This window comes from Lissotriton helveticus, chromosome 1_1, assembly GCF_964261635.1.
Source record: "Lissotriton helveticus chromosome 1_1, aLisHel1.1, whole genome shotgun sequence".
NCBI classification, from domain to species: domain Eukaryota; kingdom Metazoa; phylum Chordata; class Amphibia; order Caudata; family Salamandridae; genus Lissotriton; species Lissotriton helveticus.
In genome coordinates this window covers 972480210-972501908 of record NC_136057.1, presented here as the reverse complement: position 1 = coordinate 972501908, position 21699 = coordinate 972480210, and the positions used below count along the sequence as shown (strand labels likewise).

The following is a 21699-nucleotide window of genomic DNA, read 5'->3' as shown; positions in this document are numbered from 1 at the left end:
CCCAGGGTTCACTCACTCAGGTTGAGGCTGGGTCAATACCGCTGCACAACGCGGTGCGAGCAGCGCTAACATTTCCACTGCAGCCTGCAAAAACTTCATGAACTTCAGCCACCCGCCATGGCACTGCAGTGGGTGGCAGCAGGACGTCCCGCCTAGTGTGCGTCAGAAAACTCAACCTGACCTCACTCCAGGTCTCTCATTGGGCACTAACTCTCACGTCAGGCATCATTGATGTATCAAATATGGCCAGCAGTGTTGGGTGATTCCTAGTATAATTGTTACATTATTAATTTGTAGCAGTAGCAACTAGAGCTGCTGACTCTGAGCCAGCCCCCATCCCAGGAGGGTGCTGTAAATCCAGCTTTAGTTTTGTGTTTATGGTGCATGATTACTAGCGCTCCTCCTTGACAGCAGAGGCGCTATTATGCATGACTTTGCATTTCTGTGCGGTGATGCAGAACACCACACTGAAATGCGTTAGTCTAACACTTGATGTGTGGTACTTGGCAGAGCTGCAGTACCTGCTCCTGCAGGTCAGTGCACAACACTAGCTTCATGCTTTTTTTGCCTGACATAGCCCTTTTTTCCGTACTCCTGACTGGTAAAAAAAAAAAGTACATTTTTCGTTTCTAATAGCAGATACTGCAGCCGCAGACTTCCAAATCCCATGCATGATAGTTACCGGATTTAGGCCCCAACAGAAGTCAATGGAGGAAATAAATTCTCCTGATTTTCTCGCTTTCTTTTTTTTTAAACTCCCACTTTTCTCTTCGAAAATGTTGGCATCTATGCAATATGAGGTACCCAATGGGTCACAAACGGAAGCTACTGGACAGAGACAAAAGAGCCTATAAGAGGAATTAAAGATAGGTTGACATGGGTAGGCAAAAATACCAAGTATAACGGAACAAAAGTCCAGGCAGAAGAGGATAAAAATAAAAATAAGAATTTTTGTAGGAAGTTAAGTAAGCAAAGCATGACATTTGCAACGGTTGTGAAGCTCGAAATCAAAGTGCGAGCCATGTTGAAATGCGACTACTTGAGGAGCGAGAGGTGCGGAAATTTACAAGATTGCTGTATGCTGACCTCCTGATGTGAACAGAGAAATTACCAATTAAAATACATACTGCTTTAGCTGTGCTGCAAGAGAAAGGGTCCGGCTATAACAGAATGCAAACTCTTTCTTGTGGGTCGGTAGGAGCCAATGAGAAATTGGCAACATTTTAAGAACAGACATGTAGAACAACTGTGATCATTTGATCACACGAACATCCACTTTTAGAACGTGAGCTAGTAGTCTGTACAGGAAACTAGGAACAAGAACATACAGAAACTGGTAAACCATTTTTTTCTCGAGCAAAATGTTTGAACCTTTGAATGTTACCTTAGATATAGAAAAGGTCTATGTGGCGCAAGAGAAAAGTGATAAGCTTTGAACATAATGAAGAGTCATTTACTTAATTAGTGGTAATTTATATAAATAGTGTTTAATTTAGTCAGAAGCAGGATATGAGTAAGTGCTAAAGAGTTGCATTAGGAGAAAAGATGCTAAAAATGGGGAGCATCAAAGGAGTGCTCAAGAATTAGTATAAATATATAGATATTTCACAGATTAATCAGCTGAAGCTAAAGCAGTCACAGGGAGCTAAAAATTGTAAGCAAGAAAAAAATAGACGATACCTGAATTCAGCAGTATTTTGGCACAATCTATATGCTCCCTCGCACAAGCAACATGCAGTGGGGTTCCAATGTGGCAGTCGTGGGCCTCCAGGTTTGCACCAACACTGATCAAGAGCCTCACACACTCAGAGTGACCTTGGGCAAAGAAAACAGATTAATGGCAAAATGCAGCTATTACTATAAAACGTAACCATTCATAAAGTAGCAAAACAAATAAAACACAGAGACGCACAACGTACCAAGATCCCACCAGACAAGAAGTAAGATCACAAGTCTTGTGACCACCCTGCCATTCATGAGGGCATCACACTGAGCGATATTAAGTAGTCCTCAATTCTGATGACATCCACGGAAGTGAGATTATTAAAACATAAAACAGATTTAAAAAATGCAGTCCAGGAGGAGGAGCTTAGCGCGCACCCAAGATGGTCGCGTGAGCTTAGAGCTCCCGGACCTTCGCCGCCTCCACCGGTTATCCTGTACCCTATCCTGATTTAGATGACGGGTTCTTATTGGCACGGCCCTGCTGATCATTTATCCGTTTTCGGATTTCGATTTGAACCCCAGGAGCCGAAGATATGGACTTTTGAACATTTTCGGCCTGCTCCATGGTACTGCCCCGGGCTTGGTTTCTCTGCCAGCCGGATAGTAATTGAATAACAACGGCTCATGCGAGTCTCCCTTGCCCGGTCTTCTACTTTCAGTTTCGATTCTCGGGCTTCGACCTCTTTGACTTTGCCTTGGTCGCCCTGGTTTATTGCTTTCTTTCTAACCACGCATCTTCGATTGGCGATCCGGACTTTCATTGTTCCTTGCCTGGTGGCTGATCCTCAACCTATTCTCCAAGTTGCTGCGGGCACATCGAGTGTAGCCATTCTTACTAGGTCTCAGAATACCCTCCGGGGCGCACGACCTAAAATGGCCACCAAGCCCGAGGGAGAAAAGCGCAAGACCAGACCGGCAACTCGTGGAGGTCCAGTGCAATCTAACGTTATGGACAGATATACCCTCGCTAAGGGCTCTCCGGGCGGATTGAATAAACCCCCGGCCAATTTTGGAGACGAATCCCCGATGGGTGAAGATCTGACGTTGCGGGACGTCATGGGCGCCATTGCCGGCATGAAGGCCACACTGGGACAACAGTATGAGGCCCTGACCCACAAGTTGGACACGGTCGCAATCGATGTTACCTTGACCAGGGCGGATCTTGCGAAGACTAATGAGAAGGTCAAATCCCTCGACCTGAAGACATCTAGTCTTGTTACCGACGTCTCCGATTTACAGGCAGAGGTCGGTAACCTGCGGTCCGCCCGTGACTACCTCTCTCGACGCCTGGGCGATTTGGAGGGCCGTGCTCGGCGGAACAACGTCCGTCTGGTTGGTGTCCCGGAGACGATGGAACAATAATCGGTGGACCTGTTGGTGGAAGACCTAGTCCTGAATCATTTAGCGCCCAAGGGCCTCAGCAAGTTTTTTGCAGTAGAAAGTGCACACAGGATCCCGGGTGGCCCGCCTAAGCTGGGAGCTCCTCCGCGTCCCATCATTGCTCGGATCTTTAACTTTCGGGACAGGGATGCGATCCTGCAGGCTTCACGCATGTCGGGCCCTACGGCATATGAGAACACCACAGTCAGCTTCTACCCGGACTTCACCCAGCAGGTTCAGATGCAGCGACTTGGATTCCAGGGGGGGAAAAAGAGATTGAGGGACAGAGACATGAAATATGCTATGCTCTTCCCGGCCCGACTGCGTGTGGTCTACAATGACAGAACATTTTTCTTTGTACATCCTGGAATGGCTAGTGACTGGCTGGACACACTGCCCCCGGGACGGGAGCAATCTGATAATTCTGGACACTCCGGTGGAGCAGAGGGCGGCCTGGTGGAGCAGGAATAGGGAGCGAAATCGGCTCCCGGGCCGGCGTATTGACTTTCGGCGGTGATTTGATGCTATGCTACTATTGCTTGCTACTGTGTTGTCTGAATGGGGTGTGGGTGGGGGTTGGGTGAGACTTCCTCCTCTGGGGTTCTTTTCGTAGAATAGTTGTATGTTAGGGCGACAGGGGTGGCTTTTGAGTCTTACGCAGGGGTGCGGGTGGGGGGTATGATGTTTTGGGGGGCTGAGGGGTTACGGTTTGTGTTTCTTTGTTTTAACCAAGGCATAGTATCGATGATCTTCTGTTTTACAGTGTCGCGTCTGGTGTGGGGGGGGACTTGGGGTGGCCCTTGGGATGGGGGGTAGGGGACTACGACTACTGTGTTGGAACGTTAATGGGTTGGGAGACAGAATTAAGCGGGGTGTAGTTTTGCAGCTGTTGCGCCGTCTGTCCCCTGATGTGGTTTTGCTTCAGGAGACGCACTTGCTTGGTAATACGTGCCATGCAATGAATAGGCGTGGCTATCGTCTCATTGCGCACTCAGGTTTCACTTCTGGCTCCAGAGGGGTGGGCATTCTGGTTCGGAGATCCCTCCCTCTTGCCGTTGACGACATTATCCTGGATGATAAGGGATGATACGCCGCCATTGTGGGGCGCTGGGAGGGGAGGGTGGTCACTCTGCTCTCGGTCTATATACCGCCAGGCCTCCAGACTACTACCTATGCCGACCTGGGAAGAGTGATCTTGGGAGTCCCCGAGGGTCTGCTTGTAGTGGGTAGGGATTTCAACTCTGTAGTGTCTGGGATGTTTGATTGTTACCCCCCCCCCCGTGACATCGCGAAGTCTCAATCCTGGTTGGGGGATTTCCTGGAGGCGTTGGGATTAGCCGATTGCTGTCGCCTGCATCACCCTGGACAAATGCAATATACTTTCCACTCTGGGGCCCATGGCAGTCTTTCGAGACTGGACTACGTGTTGATGCCCTCCTCCCAGGCATCCCTCATAAGGGAGGTGAAACATCTGGCCAGGGGTATTTCAGATCATTCCCCGCTGTGGATGGTTGTGGACGCACACCTGGGATCGGAGGGTAGGGTGGCCCCGATCAACCCATGGTACCTCCGTGATCCCAAGGTCAGAACGGAACTAATTAAAGCGATTGATCAATACTTTGCTGAAAATGTGGGTTCTGTGTCCACTTCTGTCTCACTGTGGGAAGCATACAAAACTGTGATTCGGGGCCAGGCCCTCTCATCGATAGGTAACGTTAAGAGATGTAAGCGGGAGGAGGTTGTCGGGCTTGAAAATGAAATCTCCGTTCTTGAGGGGGAGTTGGAATCTGAGGTCTCCCCGGAGAGGCTGCACCTTTTGGGTCTGAAACAACTTGAATATAGAGCGCTGGTGACTGACGCTGCGAAGGAGATGGGTCTGGAACATCAGCGACGTTTGTATGATGTGGGAGATAAGGCTGGGAAATTGCTTGCTTGGTTGGATAGGAGGGAATGTGCGAGTCGGGTGGTCCCTGTTATTGTTGATGCGAATGATGTGAGTATCACTGACCCTGCTGAAATTGTTGCATGTTTCGCTGATTATTTTCGGGTAGTGTACTCCCCTGTGTCCGATAGACCTGAGCAGGACTCCCACTTGCTTCTACGCGATATCTCGCTGCCATGCTTGTCTGACCCTGAGAGGGATCTGCTGGAGGCTCCGCCTACGGTTGATGAAATCGCGATCGCCATCCGCTCGATTCGCTCGGGGAAGGCCTCGGGCCCTAATGGGCTCCCCATTGAGCTTTACAAGCTCCGTCCGGATGTGATGGCACCGTATCTACGGTCGATGTTTTTAGAATCACTGGAGACGGGCTCCCTTCCTCCTGACCAGAGATTGGCCTCCATAGTGGTTATTCATAAGGAAGGTAGGCCACGTGACCGTTGTGACTCCTTCAGGCCCATTTCTCTGATTAATGCTGAACCGAAGATCCTGGCCACAGTGCTCGCCAATCGTTTGGTATCTGTCATAAGCGATCTGGTTCACCCGGACCAGTCCGGATTTATACCACACCGTAATACGGCACTTAACCTTCGGCGCCTGCATGGAGTCCTTGCGCGAGCGGAAACTTTGCGTGAACCTGCCATCTTGGCGTCTTTGGACGCCACCATGGCGGTTGATACGCTTGAATGGCCTTATCTTTGGGCGGTTCTCTCTAAATTCGGTTTCGGACCCACTTTTATTAGCTGGGTGAAATTGCTCTACACTGACCCCTTAGCCCAAGTGGTGGTGAATGGGCGTGTCTCGACCTCCTTTGCTCTCTGTAGGGGAACGGGTCAGGGCTGCCCTTTGTCCCCACTCTTGTTTGCCCTCGCTTTGGAGCCGCTGGCGGCTTGGTTGAGATGGGAGCCATCTTTGAGGGGCATTAGATGGACCCCGGAGTTTGAGGATCGTATATCTCTGTACGCAGACGATATACTCTTGTACCTTACGTCGCCTCGGAAGTCATTGATCGTCCTTTTCGACGTTTTGACTTCTTTCCGTAAAAACTCCGGTCTTGTCATCAACTGGTCGAAGTCTTGCATTTAAGTCCTCTCCGGCGAGGCTCCTCTCCTGCCATGTGGCTGTCCTATCTCGGTGGCGCTGGAAGGATTCAAGTACTTGGGAATCTTTATCACCTTGGACCCTGTCCTTCGATATGAGCGCAATTTGCTGCCCCCTCTCCGTCGCCTCCGTGCTGATGTTATAGTGTGGGGTAGGCTCCCTCTCTCTCCTCTGGGACGAGCGGTGTTGTTTAAAATGATGTCGCTCCCCCGATTTCTTTATGCGCTTCATAACACGCTTGACATTGTACCAGCCGGTTACTTTCGGGAGATTGAAAGTCTACAGCGACAATTGATATGGGGAGGCCGTTCTCGTATCGCCCTTTCGAAGCTGACGCTCCCTTGGTACGATGGGGGCATCGCGCTCCCGGACATCCGTCGCTACTATTGGGCCTCTCAGCTGGGGGCCATCAACCACGGCACTTACGCTCCCTCGCCGAACCCGGCTTTTGAGATGGATAAATGGCTGCTACCCGGTGGAGACTACAATAGGGTTCTATACGCGAAATCTGCCGGCAGATCTCTTACGGGCCCCACTAAAACAGTGGTACAGGTGTGGTATCGAGCTACAGCGGCCACGGGATGGGCCGACAAGCCAACCCGTGTTCCCCCCCTTTATGCTTCGGATAAGCTTGGCTCCCTCTGGCAGTCGAAGGGTTTTGATAGGTGGGACATGATTGGAATCAGCAGGGTCGATGATGTATGGATCAGGGGTAGAGTCAAGACGTTTGAGGAACTGAAAGTTGAGTACGACCTGAATGATAGGGAATCCTTTCAGTATGCGCAAATCCGGCATGCGGTCCTGTCAGTTTTTCCCCCGGGTTCGGACATTCCGGAGGCGTCCCCGCTTGAAGATCGGATACTGGATGGGCATGTCCCTGATAGCACGATCTCGCTCATATATAAAAGGTTAATTAATACCAGGATTGACCTGCTGGATAACCTTCGAGAGTTATGGACTAGTGATGGTCTAGAACTCGATGACGAAGACTGGCAGGCTGCGATCTCTTCCCCGAAGGAGGTGGCTATCCCGGCGCGCCTCCGGTTTGTCCAGCTCAAAATTCTACATAGGGTGTATGTGACTGGTCCGCGTCTGGTACGCATGGGGTTCTCGGCGGATGGATTGTGCAGGCGTGGCTGTGGTATGGTGGGCACGGTTCTCCATATTATTTGGGAATGTCCTGCTGTGCTACGCTACTGGACTCGCGTGCATGATGTTATGAGTGAGGTCACGGGTGTGCACTTAATGCCTGAAGCGCGGAGGTGTTTGTTGAATGTCTGGGAGCCGAATGACTATAACCAGGCGCAGCTTCGATGGGTGACCTTGGGTAACATGATTGCCAAGAGGGACATTGCCCAGCTATGGGGCGCTCAGAGGCCACCGCCATTTCTGGTGTGGCAACAAAACATGGACTGGTGCATGTTTAGAGAAAAGACTGTTTATGTTTCCCGTGGCAAGCCCCGCAAATGGGGGAAAATTTGGACTCAATGGAACACATACCGTGGCGATATATGTACTCCCCCCTTTCCGGAACTTAATACCGACCTGTTTTCCTCCCAACCTGATGTTTCCTCCGCAGGAATTTAGATATTTTGTTTGCTTCTGGTCTCCTCCCCCCCCCCCCAATCTCATTGTATGCTCTGATGTTTGATTTGCATTTGTTCCCCCCCCGGGCAACGTGGTGACACCTTTGTATTGTACTGCCTTGTTTTTGTTTTGTTTCTCTGTTTTCTTGTTCCTTGAATTTAATAAAAAGATTTAAAAAAAAAAAATGCAGTCCATTAATAAGCATAAAATTAATAAAATACCGAATTCCACACCCTTCATATGCTGGGGTGAATCCATCATATGTCACAGGTAAGACTGCCATATGCTAGGTCTCGTGTCGTCACTTGCCTGGTGTACAGCTCCATATGCCTGGGACAATTCCATTTTATATGTCAGGGGTGAAGCCAACCTGAGCTAGGTGCACTGTCACAAAAACAGGATACTGCCAATACATGCCTGGTTTACAGTTCAATATGTATGTATACGTATTGCATTCGTATACTGTCATCACTTTCCACAAAGTTCACCAAGGAACTGTCATCATGGAGAACAGCCATAACAACGCGGGGATTACCCTGCACTGCCATTACAACGCGGGGATTACAACGAAAGTCGTTACAACGACTTTCGCTGGAGGGCGCTGTTGGATAGGGAATAGTTTAATTTTCTATCCAACACCTTCCCTACTGTCAACGTGGGCTAGAGTTGGAATAGAAAATTAAACTATTCCACTATCCAGCCCCCTCCAGCGAAAGTCGTTGTAACGACTTTTGTTGTAATCCCCGCGTTGTAATGGCATGCGGGGTAAAAGCCTGTGTTGTATTGACATACAACCGTCATCATATACCAACGGAAAATCTGTCTTTACTAAGAACCAACCATACTGCACTCAGATACCAGGGGTGCAGACATCGCATGGCAGAAATGCCGACATTTCATGTCAAGGAAGGTGGACATCACGAGACATGAGGCGTACATTATATGCCAGGACTGCAAACATCACATCCCAGGGATGTAGATTTTGCATGGCTGTGTTACAGCCTTCGCAGTTTGTAGTGATCTTCTACTACATGCATGCCACGGCCGCACTCATCTGATAATTTGGGTGAAGTCATCAAATGGCAGCAGCCTTTACATTCCAAGGTACTTTGCCAATCATGTCATGAGCGGAGTCTCCATTTGCCCATGGATGCTGCCATCATATGCCCAGTGTTCATTACCACTTACAGCCAGGGCTACAATCATCAAGAGCAAGGCTCTAACCAGAATATGCCGGGGGCCAGAAGACTGCATATGATATGGGTGCAGTGCCTCACACGTCAAGAGGGGGTGGTATCACATACCAGTAATCTGGTGACATTACATGCACACAGAAAAGCAACTGCAGTGGCAGCAGATTTCAGGGGTGCAGGCAACGCACGCCCTCTCATATACACCATCCTTCTTTCAAATAGTGAGGCTGTAAAAACAGCCCTCCACAACTACCACCAGCCCATCAAAGAAGCCAAGAAAGCAGTCATCACCACCCGAATCGACACCGCAGCCAACCACACCAAGGATTCTTCAAAATTTTCAAAGAATTTACCAACCCTACAGCCACAGAGAAAACCATCCACCCATCCTGAGAACTCTTCGACACCCTCTCAGACTACTTTCACAGCAAAATTGCTGCCATCTACAACAACTTCAACCCCCAACCCACCCTCTAAACCTCACCCAACCATTGAACTCCATCCATACACTCACCGCCTGGTCTTCACTCACCATCTAGACCACCACAGCCATCATTTCTTCTAGCCACTTCGGAGCGCCCACAGGTTCCTGCCCCCATCACCTCTTCAACCTCGGGGCAAACTCCAGTAGCACGGAACTCACCAACATCCTAAACACCTCCATCTACACAGCAACCTTCCAAGACTGATGGAAACACGCAGAAGTCAGACCCCTCCTAAAAAAAACCTCAGCCGACCCAATGAACCTCAAAAGTTACCGTCCGATCGCCCTGCTCCCATACCCAGCCAAAGTACTCGAGAAGGCCATCAACCACCAACTCACACAACCCTCTACTGGACACCTCACAATCGGAATTCCAGGCCAACCACAGCACTGAGACTGCATTGATGGTGGCCACAGACGACATCAGAACTCTCCTCGACCGCGGAGACTCTGTGGCCCTGATTCGCCTCGACCTCTCTGCTGCGTTTGACACAGTCTCCCACAATGCCCTCATCAACAGACCACAACATCGGCATACAGCACGACGCCCGCAAGTGAATTGCCTCCTTCCTTACATGACGCACATAGAGCATCCGGCTCCCTCCCTTCACCTCCACATCCAAGGACATCATCTGCGGAGTTCCACACAGATCATCACTCAGCGCCACCTTATTCAACACCTACGTGACCCACTTCACAGCAGTAGTCAGAGCCCTTGGCCTCAGGATTATCGCCTATGCAGACGACACTCAATTCATCCTCTCACTCACCAGGAACCCCCACCAAACACAATTTTGCTACTGCCATGACCAACACAGCTAACTGGAAAAAACACAACTGCCTCAAACTAAACTCCAACAAGACAGAAAAACTGATTTTCGGGAACAACACCTCTGCCTGGGACCACAGCTGGTTTTGAATTTGGACCAACCCCCACACCAACAGATCACACGCGTAACCTGAGGATCATCCTCGACAGCCAACTAACCATGAAACAACAGATTAACGGAGTCGCTTCCTTCTGCTTCCACACTCTTCGCATGCTTTGCAGAATCTTCAGATGGATCCCAGCCAAAACAAGAAAGACTGTCACTCTGGCCCTCATCACCAGCGGCCTCGACTACGGTATCACTCTCAATGCCGGCATCTCCACCCAGCTCCTCAGAAGACTCTAGACCATACAAAACGCGACAGCCAGACTCATCCTGGACCTCCCCAAAGGATCGTTCATCAGCCTCCACCTCAGAGGCTTTCTTTCGCTCCCACTCAAGAGATGACAGTTCAAGGTCTTCACACTCGCCTACAAAACCATCCACGAGCAAGGACCATCCTACATCAACCATGAATTTCCATCAACCCTCCAGACCCCATAGTTCCTCCTTCCTCATCCCATGCAGCCGATGCAGGGGGAGCTCCTTCTCCTACATCACCTTCAAGACCTGGAACAACCTGCCCCTCGACCTCGGAACAGCACTCTCTTTGGCGGACCTTGACTGAGACACGACATATTCAGCACCCAGATACCCCTAGAGGTGACAGTGCTTTGATGCAATGATTGATTGATTAAATGTCAGGAGCGAAGGAGTTGCTTAAGGGGCACCAGTAGTTAGGCTCCCATAGCAGAGGGAGAAAGACTATGAATTCCTCTAACCAGAGCATCAACTCCCCTGGCTCTATGAAACCTATGTGTAGTATGCTTTAAGTTCCTATGAAGATCAGATGCTGGCAGCAGTAACCAACCGATGTGTTTCCTTTCCGGTTCAACCCTCTATTTCTAAATATTCAGTGTCTCACAGCTTCCTAGTATGGCACAGAATAGGTGAGAAGACGAGTCATTGCCCCGTCACTCACAAAATGCCTTTGGAATGACAAGAGGCGATAACTGCAAAGAACTGACATGGTTGTATACAAGCGTTACCTGCTTTCTTTTACAGCGTCTCCCGCTATGAGGGTGGCTCAACAGACGCACTCACAGAGTTAGCAAAGTGAGTCATAGAAGTTACATTTTATTAGGACTAGCAAGCTCTGATTAAACTGAAGGTCCAGGTCAAGAGCAGAAAACAACTTTAGAGCTGTGTCCTGAAAAAAAGCTGTCAAATGTCCTTATTTTTTATATTCCAGGGATAAAAGAACAACTTTAAACATTGCAGTACTTGCTAACAATATAGTCATTATTTATCTTGCTACTCTAGAACTGTCTTACATTACAGGTGCTATTTGCTCTAACTGCACTCTTTTTAACTACTGCGCTGTCTGGATCAAAGGAGACCGCTGTCCCAAAAAGAGACATACAATGTAAGTGGAGCCAACAGGACATATTCAAATTTGGCTATAAAGCACCGACATTAAGGATATATAATACTCATTCACTAAGTGTAGCATTTCTCTTAGTTTCTATACTAAGCCAACAAAAAGACACAAAGTGCTTCGTAACAACTTAGCCTCCTCTGCAAGATTCCATCCCCACAACCTCCCAATGAGTTGTACAAGCGCTGGTCCCATAACTTCGTCACTGGGCCAACGTGCTTCTAATCAGCCTATCAAGGGCCACTCAGGCACCACTTAAGGATGTATCCCAAGCAGCTGCCCAGCAAACCATAGGTCACAAGAGGTTCGACCACATCACCCCACCGTAAGAGAACTGTCTAGTGCCTCTTGCCTGAACATACTATGTTTCAATGCCTACACATCTTTTACGAGCAATCTTCTCCAAAATAAAAGAAGGATCCAACTTACAAGTTACTTGCAGTAACAGTCTGTCTGGTAATTACTCTATTTAACTGCAGATTCCTTAGCTTTATACAGTGGCGGCTGCTGTGGCATTTAAATACTGCAAAGCGCGGGGCAGCGCAGGGGAAAATAATAAAAAAAATAATGCTTACCTGCATTCTGCGGTACAAAAGGGGGTGGTGATGGACGGAGCATCTGAACCAATCAGACACTCACACCCAGTCAAAAGATCTGGGTTTAATCCATCACCGTTCTTTAGCCCACTCTGCCATCCCAGTTCAGACATGGCTATATGCAAATCAGTCTGACCCTGTGCCTCATGGGAACAGTCCAGCCCGAACTGCCAAGCCATGTCTTCCCTGGACCGGAAACAATCTTCCGAGGACCGGTTTCTGGCATTACAGCCTTCTTCAGCCCGGCTTGCTTGAATCCAGTGGCAAAGTGAGCAAGGGACTCACATCTGAGCATACCCTGCCACACTTATGGCGGCCAAAGCGGTACAAAAGGGGGTGGTGATAGACGGAGCATCTGAACCAATCAGACACTCACACCCAGTCAAAAGATCTGGGTTTAATTCATCACCGTTCTTTAGCCCACTCTGCCATCCCAGTTCAGACATGGCTATATGCAAATCAGTCTGACCCTGTGCCTCATGGGAACAGTCCAGCCCGAACTGCCAAGCCATGTCTTCCCTGGACCGGAAATAAGCTTCCAAGGACCGGTTTCTGGCATTACAGCCTTCTTCAGCCCAGCTTGCTTGAATCCAGTGGCAAAGTGAGCAAGGGAATCACGTCTGAGCATGACTCACATTAAAATACTGCCATTCCAATTAGAACGTAGAACTGAAACTGCTTGTCAGAATGCACGAGTAAGAGTAACTGCTCCAATAAAAATACAATATTGGCTATTCTTTTCCAAAACATTTATACACAAATGGCAAAAATAAAGCCCTACAATACACACAACAGGGAGATATAGGGTCACAGGGATATTTAAAGACCAACCCAGGTTCCCATCCCCATTTACTACAATTTTAGCAACAAATAGAACCGGGGGTCTAAAGTCAGCAATATCGCCTACTGGCTTCAACTGCTCCAAATAATGAGTCAGAGAAGAAGTCCCACAAAAGCGAGAAAGAGAAGTAAAAAATGCAAAGAGCTAAAACGGAGTGATCAATAGTGAGACCCCGGAGCAAATGATTGGATTCCCATCAATTTATCGCTGTGATCAATCTTATCATTTGGTAGTCCACCCACATGGATGATGTGTCTCTTGATCATAGAGATTATCTTCCACGTAAAGGAGATTTGCTCAATCGGATCAGACCAAAATCACGTGAAGAGAAAGAAACGATAGTGCGTTTCTAAATTATAGACCACAAGGGAACTACGTGCAAAGCAAAACAGAAAAAAGTGGTGATTCAAAATAGGGTAATTAGGAGGAGAACAAGGAAATCTTTATTTTCAAATGTCACCTCACCCCCTAGTCTAAAAACAGAACAGTGCAAGGGGCAGTTTCAACAAATAACTGCAATAAATAAGGCCAACATGTTTCAGCCAATAGGGAAACAATACCCTCAGCTTTCTTCAGGGCCTCTGCTCTCAAACTTTGCTACTGCAAACAAGGTGTACAAAACAGATTTATAGTGAAAAAAATAATAATAACAATATCTATGGTTGGAGCGAATACAACCTACTTGTACCGATCCTCCGCTTCAAGGGATGCAGATGGCATCCGTCTTGACCGGGGACTGGACCTCACCTCATCTGGACCTAGCGCAGGATATAGAGGCCCCGCTCTGTCCGTCCTTGCCTCGGACATGTACTTTGAGTCAAGGGGGAGGCAGAAAGTCCACTCTAGTCCTTTGAATCAATTTGTCTGAAAAGAAGGTGGTATAGGGCAGCAGGACTGACAAAGTTTTGAAGCTCACTCATGTGACTAGCTGAGGTGATATTGATGAGAAAGACTGTCTTTAGTGTTAGGAGACACAGGGGACAACTATGCAATGGCTTAAATGGAAAGTAAGGACCAAATTAAGGTTGTGGTGTGGAATCCCGAAACATTTAGGAGGAAACATGTGGACCAAATATGGTATCCATAAACGGAAGAGACATCTGGCTCCAGGTAAGTTTTGGAACTTCAAAAGGTATTTTCAATGTAAATACAGCGAGCCGCCAGCACCACCATCCAACTGCAGACAGAGATAAACTGACTGACTCACATTAAAATACTGCCATTCCAATTAGAACGTAGAACTGAAACTGCTTGTCAGAATACACGAGTAAGAGTAACTGCTCCAATAAAAATACAATATTGGCTATTCTTTTCCAAAACATTTATACACAAATGGCAAAAATAAAGCCCTACAATACACACAACAGAGAGATATATGGTCACAGGGATATTTAAAGACCAACCCAGGTTCCCATCCCCATTTACTACAATTTTAGCAACAAATAGAACCGGGGGTCTAAAGTCAGCAATATCGCCTACTGGCTTCAACTGCTCCAAATAATGAGTCAGAGAAGAAGTCCCACAAAAGCGATAAAGAGAAGTAAAAAATGCAAAGAGCTAAAACGGAGTGATCAATAGTGAGACCCTGGAGCAAATGATTGGATTCCCATCAATTTATCGCTGTGATCAATCTTATCATTTGGTAGTCCACCCATATGGATGATGTGTCTCTTGATCATAGAGATTATCTTCCACGTAAAGGAGATTTGCTCAATCGGATCAGACCAAAATCACGTGAAGAGAAAGAAACGATAGTGCGTTTCTAAATTATAGACCACAAGGGAACTACGTGCAAAGCAAAACAGAAAAAAGTGGTGATTCAAAATAGGGTAATTAGGAGGAAAACAAGGAAATCTTTATTTTCAAATGTCACCTCACCCCTTAGTCTAAAAACAGAACAGTGCAAGGGGCAGTTTCAACAAATAACTGCAATAAATAAGGCCAACATGTTTCAGCCAATAGGGAAACAATACCCTCAGCTTTCTTCAGGGCCTCTGCTCTCAAACTTTGCTACTGCAAACAAGGTGTACAAAACAGATTTATAGTGAAAAAAATAATAATAATATCTATGGTTGGAGCGAATACAACCTACTTGTATCGATCCTCCGCTTCAAGGGATGCAGATGGCATCCGTCTTGACCGGGGACTGGACCTCACCTCATCTGGACCTAGCGCAGGATATAGAGGCCCGCTCTGTCCGTCCTTGCCTCGGACATGTACTTTGAGTCAAGGGGGAGGCAGAAAGTCCACTCTAGTCCTTTGAATCAATTTGTCTGAAAAGAAGGTGGTATAGGGCAGCAGGACTGACAAAGTTTTGAAACTCACTCATGTGACTAGCTGAGGTGATATTGATGAGAAAGACTGTCTTTAGTGTTAGGAGACACAGGGGACAACTATGCAATGGCTCAAATGGAAAGTAAGGACCAAATTAAGGTTGTGGTGTGGAATCCCGAAACATTTAGGAGGAAACATGTGGACCAAATATGGTATCCATAAACGGAAGAGACATCTGGCTCCAGGTAAGTTTTGGAAGTTCAAAATGTATTTTCATTGTAAATACAGCAAGCCGCCAGCACCACCATCCAACAGCAGACAGAGATAAACTGACTGACTCACATTAAAATATGCCATTTCAATTAGAACGTAGAACTGAAACTGTTTGTCAGAATACACGAGTAAGAGTAACTGCTTCAATAAAAATACAATATTGACTATTCTTTTCCAAAATATTTATACACAAATGGCAAAAATAAAGCCCTACCACAAAACAACAAAAGAAAATAGACCAATGCATACAAACAAACGTTACACCCAGAACACACTCTAGCAACAACAAAAGGCTTCTACAACACAACAAGACAGTTTAAATTTTATCTTTGGGCAACATGATTAAAAAGCAGACATTCAGTCCCTAAAGCATATAGGTATGAAACCTCTCCACAAACTCCTACAACAACATTTTTACTCACATCGGTGTTTTTCCCCAAATTTACACTGACTCTCACATTTTTCCTCCTCATTCTCATTTTGTCTTCAGACAGTTTGACAACTTCTTTATATACCACCACTGTATACCATACACTCTGACTACATGCCCCAAAAGTTATTGTGAACCACCACATGTTCACCAGATTTGGTACTCCCTTTGAAAATATGTCCTGGTTTCCTGATGCGAACCACATCATCAACTTTGAATGAGAAATGTTGCTTACCTTTATTTCTCTAATTAAAATCTTCCTTTTGCTTACTTTGTGGAACTTTAACTCTGGACCTCACATCCTCATCCATTTCAAACGTATTCTCAACATTAATTTAAGCAATTTCCTTATTTAGGTGGGACTGTTATATTCCATATAGGTACCCTAATATAGGCTCAGGTGACAACATAACCTTTCACCAATATTCTCCTCTAAATTACATACATAACGGTTCTTAGGGACTGACCTTTAACCCCTTCCGCGCTCATGACGAGCTCAGCTCGTCATGAGTGATGACGGTCGTACGCTCATGACGAGCTGAGCTCGTCATGTAACGCGTTTTTTAAAAAAACGCAGCGCGCAGCGGGAAAACCGCTAGCGCGCATGCGGTTAACCAGATGTGACACTGGACACAGAACGTGGGATTTTCCCTGGTAAAAGCCTCATACATTATGCATGAGGATTCTTGGAGTTACAGCAGGACTACCATTTCCTGTATAATATCTATGTACAAAGTTCATTCCCGACGTTATCCTAAGTCCAACAAATAATACAGCGAGGTAGAACCCCCGGGGACACCTATGGGTATATATACGTGACATCTTGCTAAGACAGGCAGAGGAGACCAGGACTTCCCGGCCGACACACTGTACAAAGACGCTGAAGTTCCTGCATGCAGATACTCCAGCTCACAGTGGTCTAACATCCCTTGCGGAGTGTCCAACCCAAGACCAGGACGGGGTCCCACAGTCTCTCAATCCAGGTAATGGGGTTGACTTTATCCTAGAGGGATTCTTGGCTTAATACCTACATACATGCTAGGTACATTTAGTTAGGAAGGCATCGTAGGAATACGCACTTTTATTATCATGCATTTTATATACTCATATGTATTTATGATTATTGCAAGATGGTTTAAATCTATCATCCTTTTACTTTCATTGTGCTTCCAATCATTTATATCTGTTACTGTCTAGTGGTTGTTGTAGCTCATCTATTTTACACTAGAATAACGACTGTTAAATAAATGCTTATTGAAAAATGTCCAGACCGTTTATTCTGTATATCTCTCTGAGACTAAGTGAGCACAAGTGACTGAGCGTAAAGTAGTACACGGTTTCCACGGTCATGAGGGGTCAGGGTTGTTATGTTCAAAGGTTGCCAAGAACTATTCTCTCCTTGGTAAGAGGGGATTCTAGTGGCACTGTGAGCTAGCTGATATAAAAAGGCCAACATATCCGGTGGGGGTGTTTAGAATCAGTCTGACACCAATCCTACAGTGTATGTCATCTAAACGTGCAGATCCTGTATAGGTATTATAAGAACTACACGAGAGGAAAAACATTCAAAACCAGTTTCCTCTCTTTCAATAACTGAATGGAGCAACTGCTGTCCTAGAATGGGGTGCACAACAATACAGCATAGCATAGTTCTAATAGCATTAATTATTTCACATTTGTTAGAAACAGCCCATTTGATACACTAGGCACCAGCCGCTTCCTCCATTCAAACAAACCGTTCATTTAGAGGTGATAAAATGAGTTCTTCAGATACTGTACCCCAACATTCTAAAGAAACTCATTCATGTCTTGGCTCACAAACTGCACCCCATTATCCCACAACCAATACTCTGCAAATGTTTCTCTTGATAACACTTCTCTGAGAAACATAATGATACTTTTTCAATCATTTAGGCCATGAACCTAACTTCAAGTAACCTAAAGTTGAAGTCGATTAATAGAATGGCATAATTATGCTTCACATCCCAGGTATTAATGGACCCAATAGACCAATATAAAGTTTTCCCACAGCCTGCTTGGTAATTCTAATATGATCATTGGTGACACTCTTGTGACAATATCTTTCTCACTACTGGCATACAAATATTAGTTCTTAACCACCTCATCAACTTCTTTATCTTTTGCTGGCTACCATAAATGTGACTGCAACCTATGTTTGGTCAATGTAGCACTGAAATGTCCCTCACAAAAGGTTATACTGCCCACATAAGCTGTCCCTCTCTTGGTCAAACATCACGTACATAACTCCCTATCTCCTTTAAAAACAACATCTGATCTAAAGGCCTGTCTCCAGATCCGTGGAAGCAATGAAATACGATTCCGACTCTTCTTTTTACCACCTCATCATCTATCACACTTCTCACTGCATTTCCCATAAGCTATCTTCAAAAATACTTTCCCCTCTTTTATGTGTAAAATGTCAAATTGGTACTACTTAAGTATAGAAGATAATCAAGCAATTCGTGGAGAATAACTCTTCACATTTCTCCGACTAAGCGTGAAAGTCAGTGGTTTGTGGTCTGTCAAACTTGTAAACTTCCTAGCCCACAAATACACTTTAAACTTCTCTACCGCCCATACACAACATTCAATTTCTTTTCAATGATCGAATATGCCATCTCTGACCTTCTCAAACCTCTGGAATCATAACCCACTGGGTGCTCAACACTGACACTTTTCGGAGTTAGAACAGTGCCTAACCCTATATTACTTCATCAATCCTAATAGTACAAGTTAAGGAACGATGGTAAGCCTTAAGATCTCAAGCACCAATCTTCTTTAACCCATTAAAAAGCCTTTTGAACAACCAAACTTGCTCCTTTGTCCCTAGTCTAAACACCATCCCAAACAAACCTTGGTGATACCAACTAAGTGTGTTTAGTTCTTTAACTGCCACATATATCTTCCCTTGAATGTGCCTACCTTTGAACTCCAAAACATCCTCAAATTCATCCTATAGCACAATGCTTCTCCCTTCATAAGAAACTGGAGCTCTATCTGCAATTCCAACCTTCCATCACCCCATGTTTCTTCAAACAGCTCTTAGGTACTCATGGTAATTATGGATCCATAATCAACCCGAAGATTCAGAGTTTTGGTACCAACTACTATATCCACATATGGATCCACACATTCTTTCACATCATCATCATCACCAACATCATATCTTGCAGTTCACTCTAAACTGCATAAACCATGCACTTATCCTCGACAAATTAACCCTCTATGCAGATTGCTTGGAATTTTGACATACTTTAGTATAATGCACTACTTAAATACATGTCCTGCAAGTGACATTTCGAGCAAGACATTGTCTAACTACTTTCACATGTATCGGATAACCACAACAGAAATAAATATTCTTTGCTTACAAAAAGTAATACTCTTGCTGTTATATTTTGTGACAACTTGCCATCTTTGATCTCTACTGCCCCAACTGATTCCACCTTATTGTTCTCATCCAGTTCCTTCACAGACAACTGGGGAATTTCTATACTCTTTGCTGTGCGTAATGTTTCTTCAAGTAATGGATGTCCCAACAGTGGCTTAAAAATGGTTGGTCTCTCACCAATTAACCACTGTATGTAGGAATCTATGCTCTTGGTTTGACTCTGAAATTCTTGTAAAACGTATGCCATGTTGCAATTAAAATGTGCGTCAAATCATGTTTCCCCAAGATTTTCAGCACAATTTGGTATTCATCTAAATGTTTACTTGTGTTAGGATCTAAATCTGGAATATGTTTAAATATAGCTCTACCCTCAACCCCCAAAGAATGCAGTAGCAACCATTTCCTAAATTTGTTTAAAAAGCATCAACCCAGTTTTTCCATTGATTATGGGGATCACCTGGAAACTCAAAACACAGGTGGCACATTTAGAGACTGCATAATGGTTTAGAACAAATGCACTGTGTGTACAATATATAGCATTGTATAAACTGCAATAAATTGCTGTCCACATTCCCAAATCAAAGGCAATAAGCACACTACCCTGTAGAACAAATTGGATGATGGTGACAGAAAAAAAATATTGACAAACTTTCTACCACGATGTCACTGGTCCAACAGGGCTGACAGGTAACCTATAACTGCAAGTCCTTGCTAGGACAAAGACAAAAACAGGAATACATCCAAATGTCTGGCCTGCAACAAGTCGGTGGTATGGGTGCCTCACCAATCCACAAACCTGTCCCAAATCTGGAAAAAACTGATTTTGGTGAGAGATTTCTGGCTGCGGAGATGATTTCTACTACAGTCAACTGCCACCACTCAATCCCTATGCTTGGAGGTGTAGATTATGCAGGCCAGGGTGGAGGACCGTGCCCTGCTGCTGCGACAGAAGGTCCTCGCAAAACCGCAGTCTGATTGGAGGACAATTGCTTATGCCCAGAAGTTCTTGGTACCACACGCTCCAGTCTGGGGCCAATCTGGAGGCAGGGGTATGACTTGGGCTTAGTCACTCCTGATCTTCTTTAGGAATCAGGGCGGGAGAGGCAGCGGCGGAAAAGCATGCATGATTCCCACGCTCCACTGTAAGCAGAATGCGTTTCAGAGGGAGAGCCTTTTCGGGAACTCAAACACCCAAGTGTTGACACTACGCGTTCAGCTGTGGAAAGGAGATCAAGCCAGAAGACACCTGCACCCAAACCAGGTGTAATTACCATTCGTGATTCACTAGGTGTCGCTGTCTGAGTTCGTCCACCCTGACATTTAAAGATCCTGCCAGGTGGTGTATGATGAGAGAGATGCACTGACAATCAAGCCACATTCGAGGCACAGGGCTGCATGGCACAAAGCTTTGGAATGTACCTCATACAGCTAGCTGCAATACCACATGGCAGTGGTGCTGTCCATGAGGACCTGATCCAGCCTTCCCTTGATGAATGCCAAGAAGGCTTTCAACACCAAGCGGATGACCCGCAGCTCCGGCCATGTGAACGCGAGTTACCATCAGAGACCAGAGTCCGTGATCCCCACCCACTTCGCCCAAAGGACTGCCCCAACCCAGCAGGGACCAACATTAGCTAGGGATAGGGCAGGGCGAGGGGTCTATCAATGTTTCAATTGTGATCTAATAACCACCACTGCAGATCTTGTGCAGCCCCCTCCAAGACCTGGATGCCCACATGTGCCATGCGGCATTGCCGATGAGCAGGATGCAAAAGACCTCAGAGACACCCTCACTGAAACTCAGGACCAAGGCTGAAACATTGGGATCACAGCCCGAATGTCATGAACTTGTTGATCCAGAGGGAATGGCATGAAAGTTCACCTTATCCAGAATTGCTCGGAGGAAAGGGAAACTCTGCGAAGGAATCGTGTGTGACATCGGCACACCGATTATGTACCCCAGTGACGTAAGGAGATTTGCCATCATCTGAAGGTGGTCAATGACTGACTGTGGCAAGCCTACCTTTAACAGCCAATTAGAAAGAGAGAAGAAGACACCCGATGGTGGGCTATGACCACTGCCATCAACTTTGTGACCACCCAAGAGGTAATGGTGAGACTGAAAGGAAGCACGACAAACTGAAATACTCTGACTTC

At 46.2% G+C, this 21699-nt stretch overlaps 1 protein-coding gene across 1 annotated transcript in view; it reads right to left on the bottom strand.

The window, feature by feature from the left end:
- ASB13 (ankyrin repeat and SOCS box containing 13) overlaps window positions 1-21699 on the bottom strand; it is a 232927-nt gene that overhangs the window by 100311 nt on the left and 110917 nt on the right. Inside the window, exon 4 of the mRNA XM_078677339.1 lies at window positions 1681-1815. Within this exon, the coding sequence (XP_078533465.1) occupies window positions 1681-1815 (135 nt within the window). The remainder of the gene's footprint in view (window positions 1-1680; window positions 1816-21699) is intronic.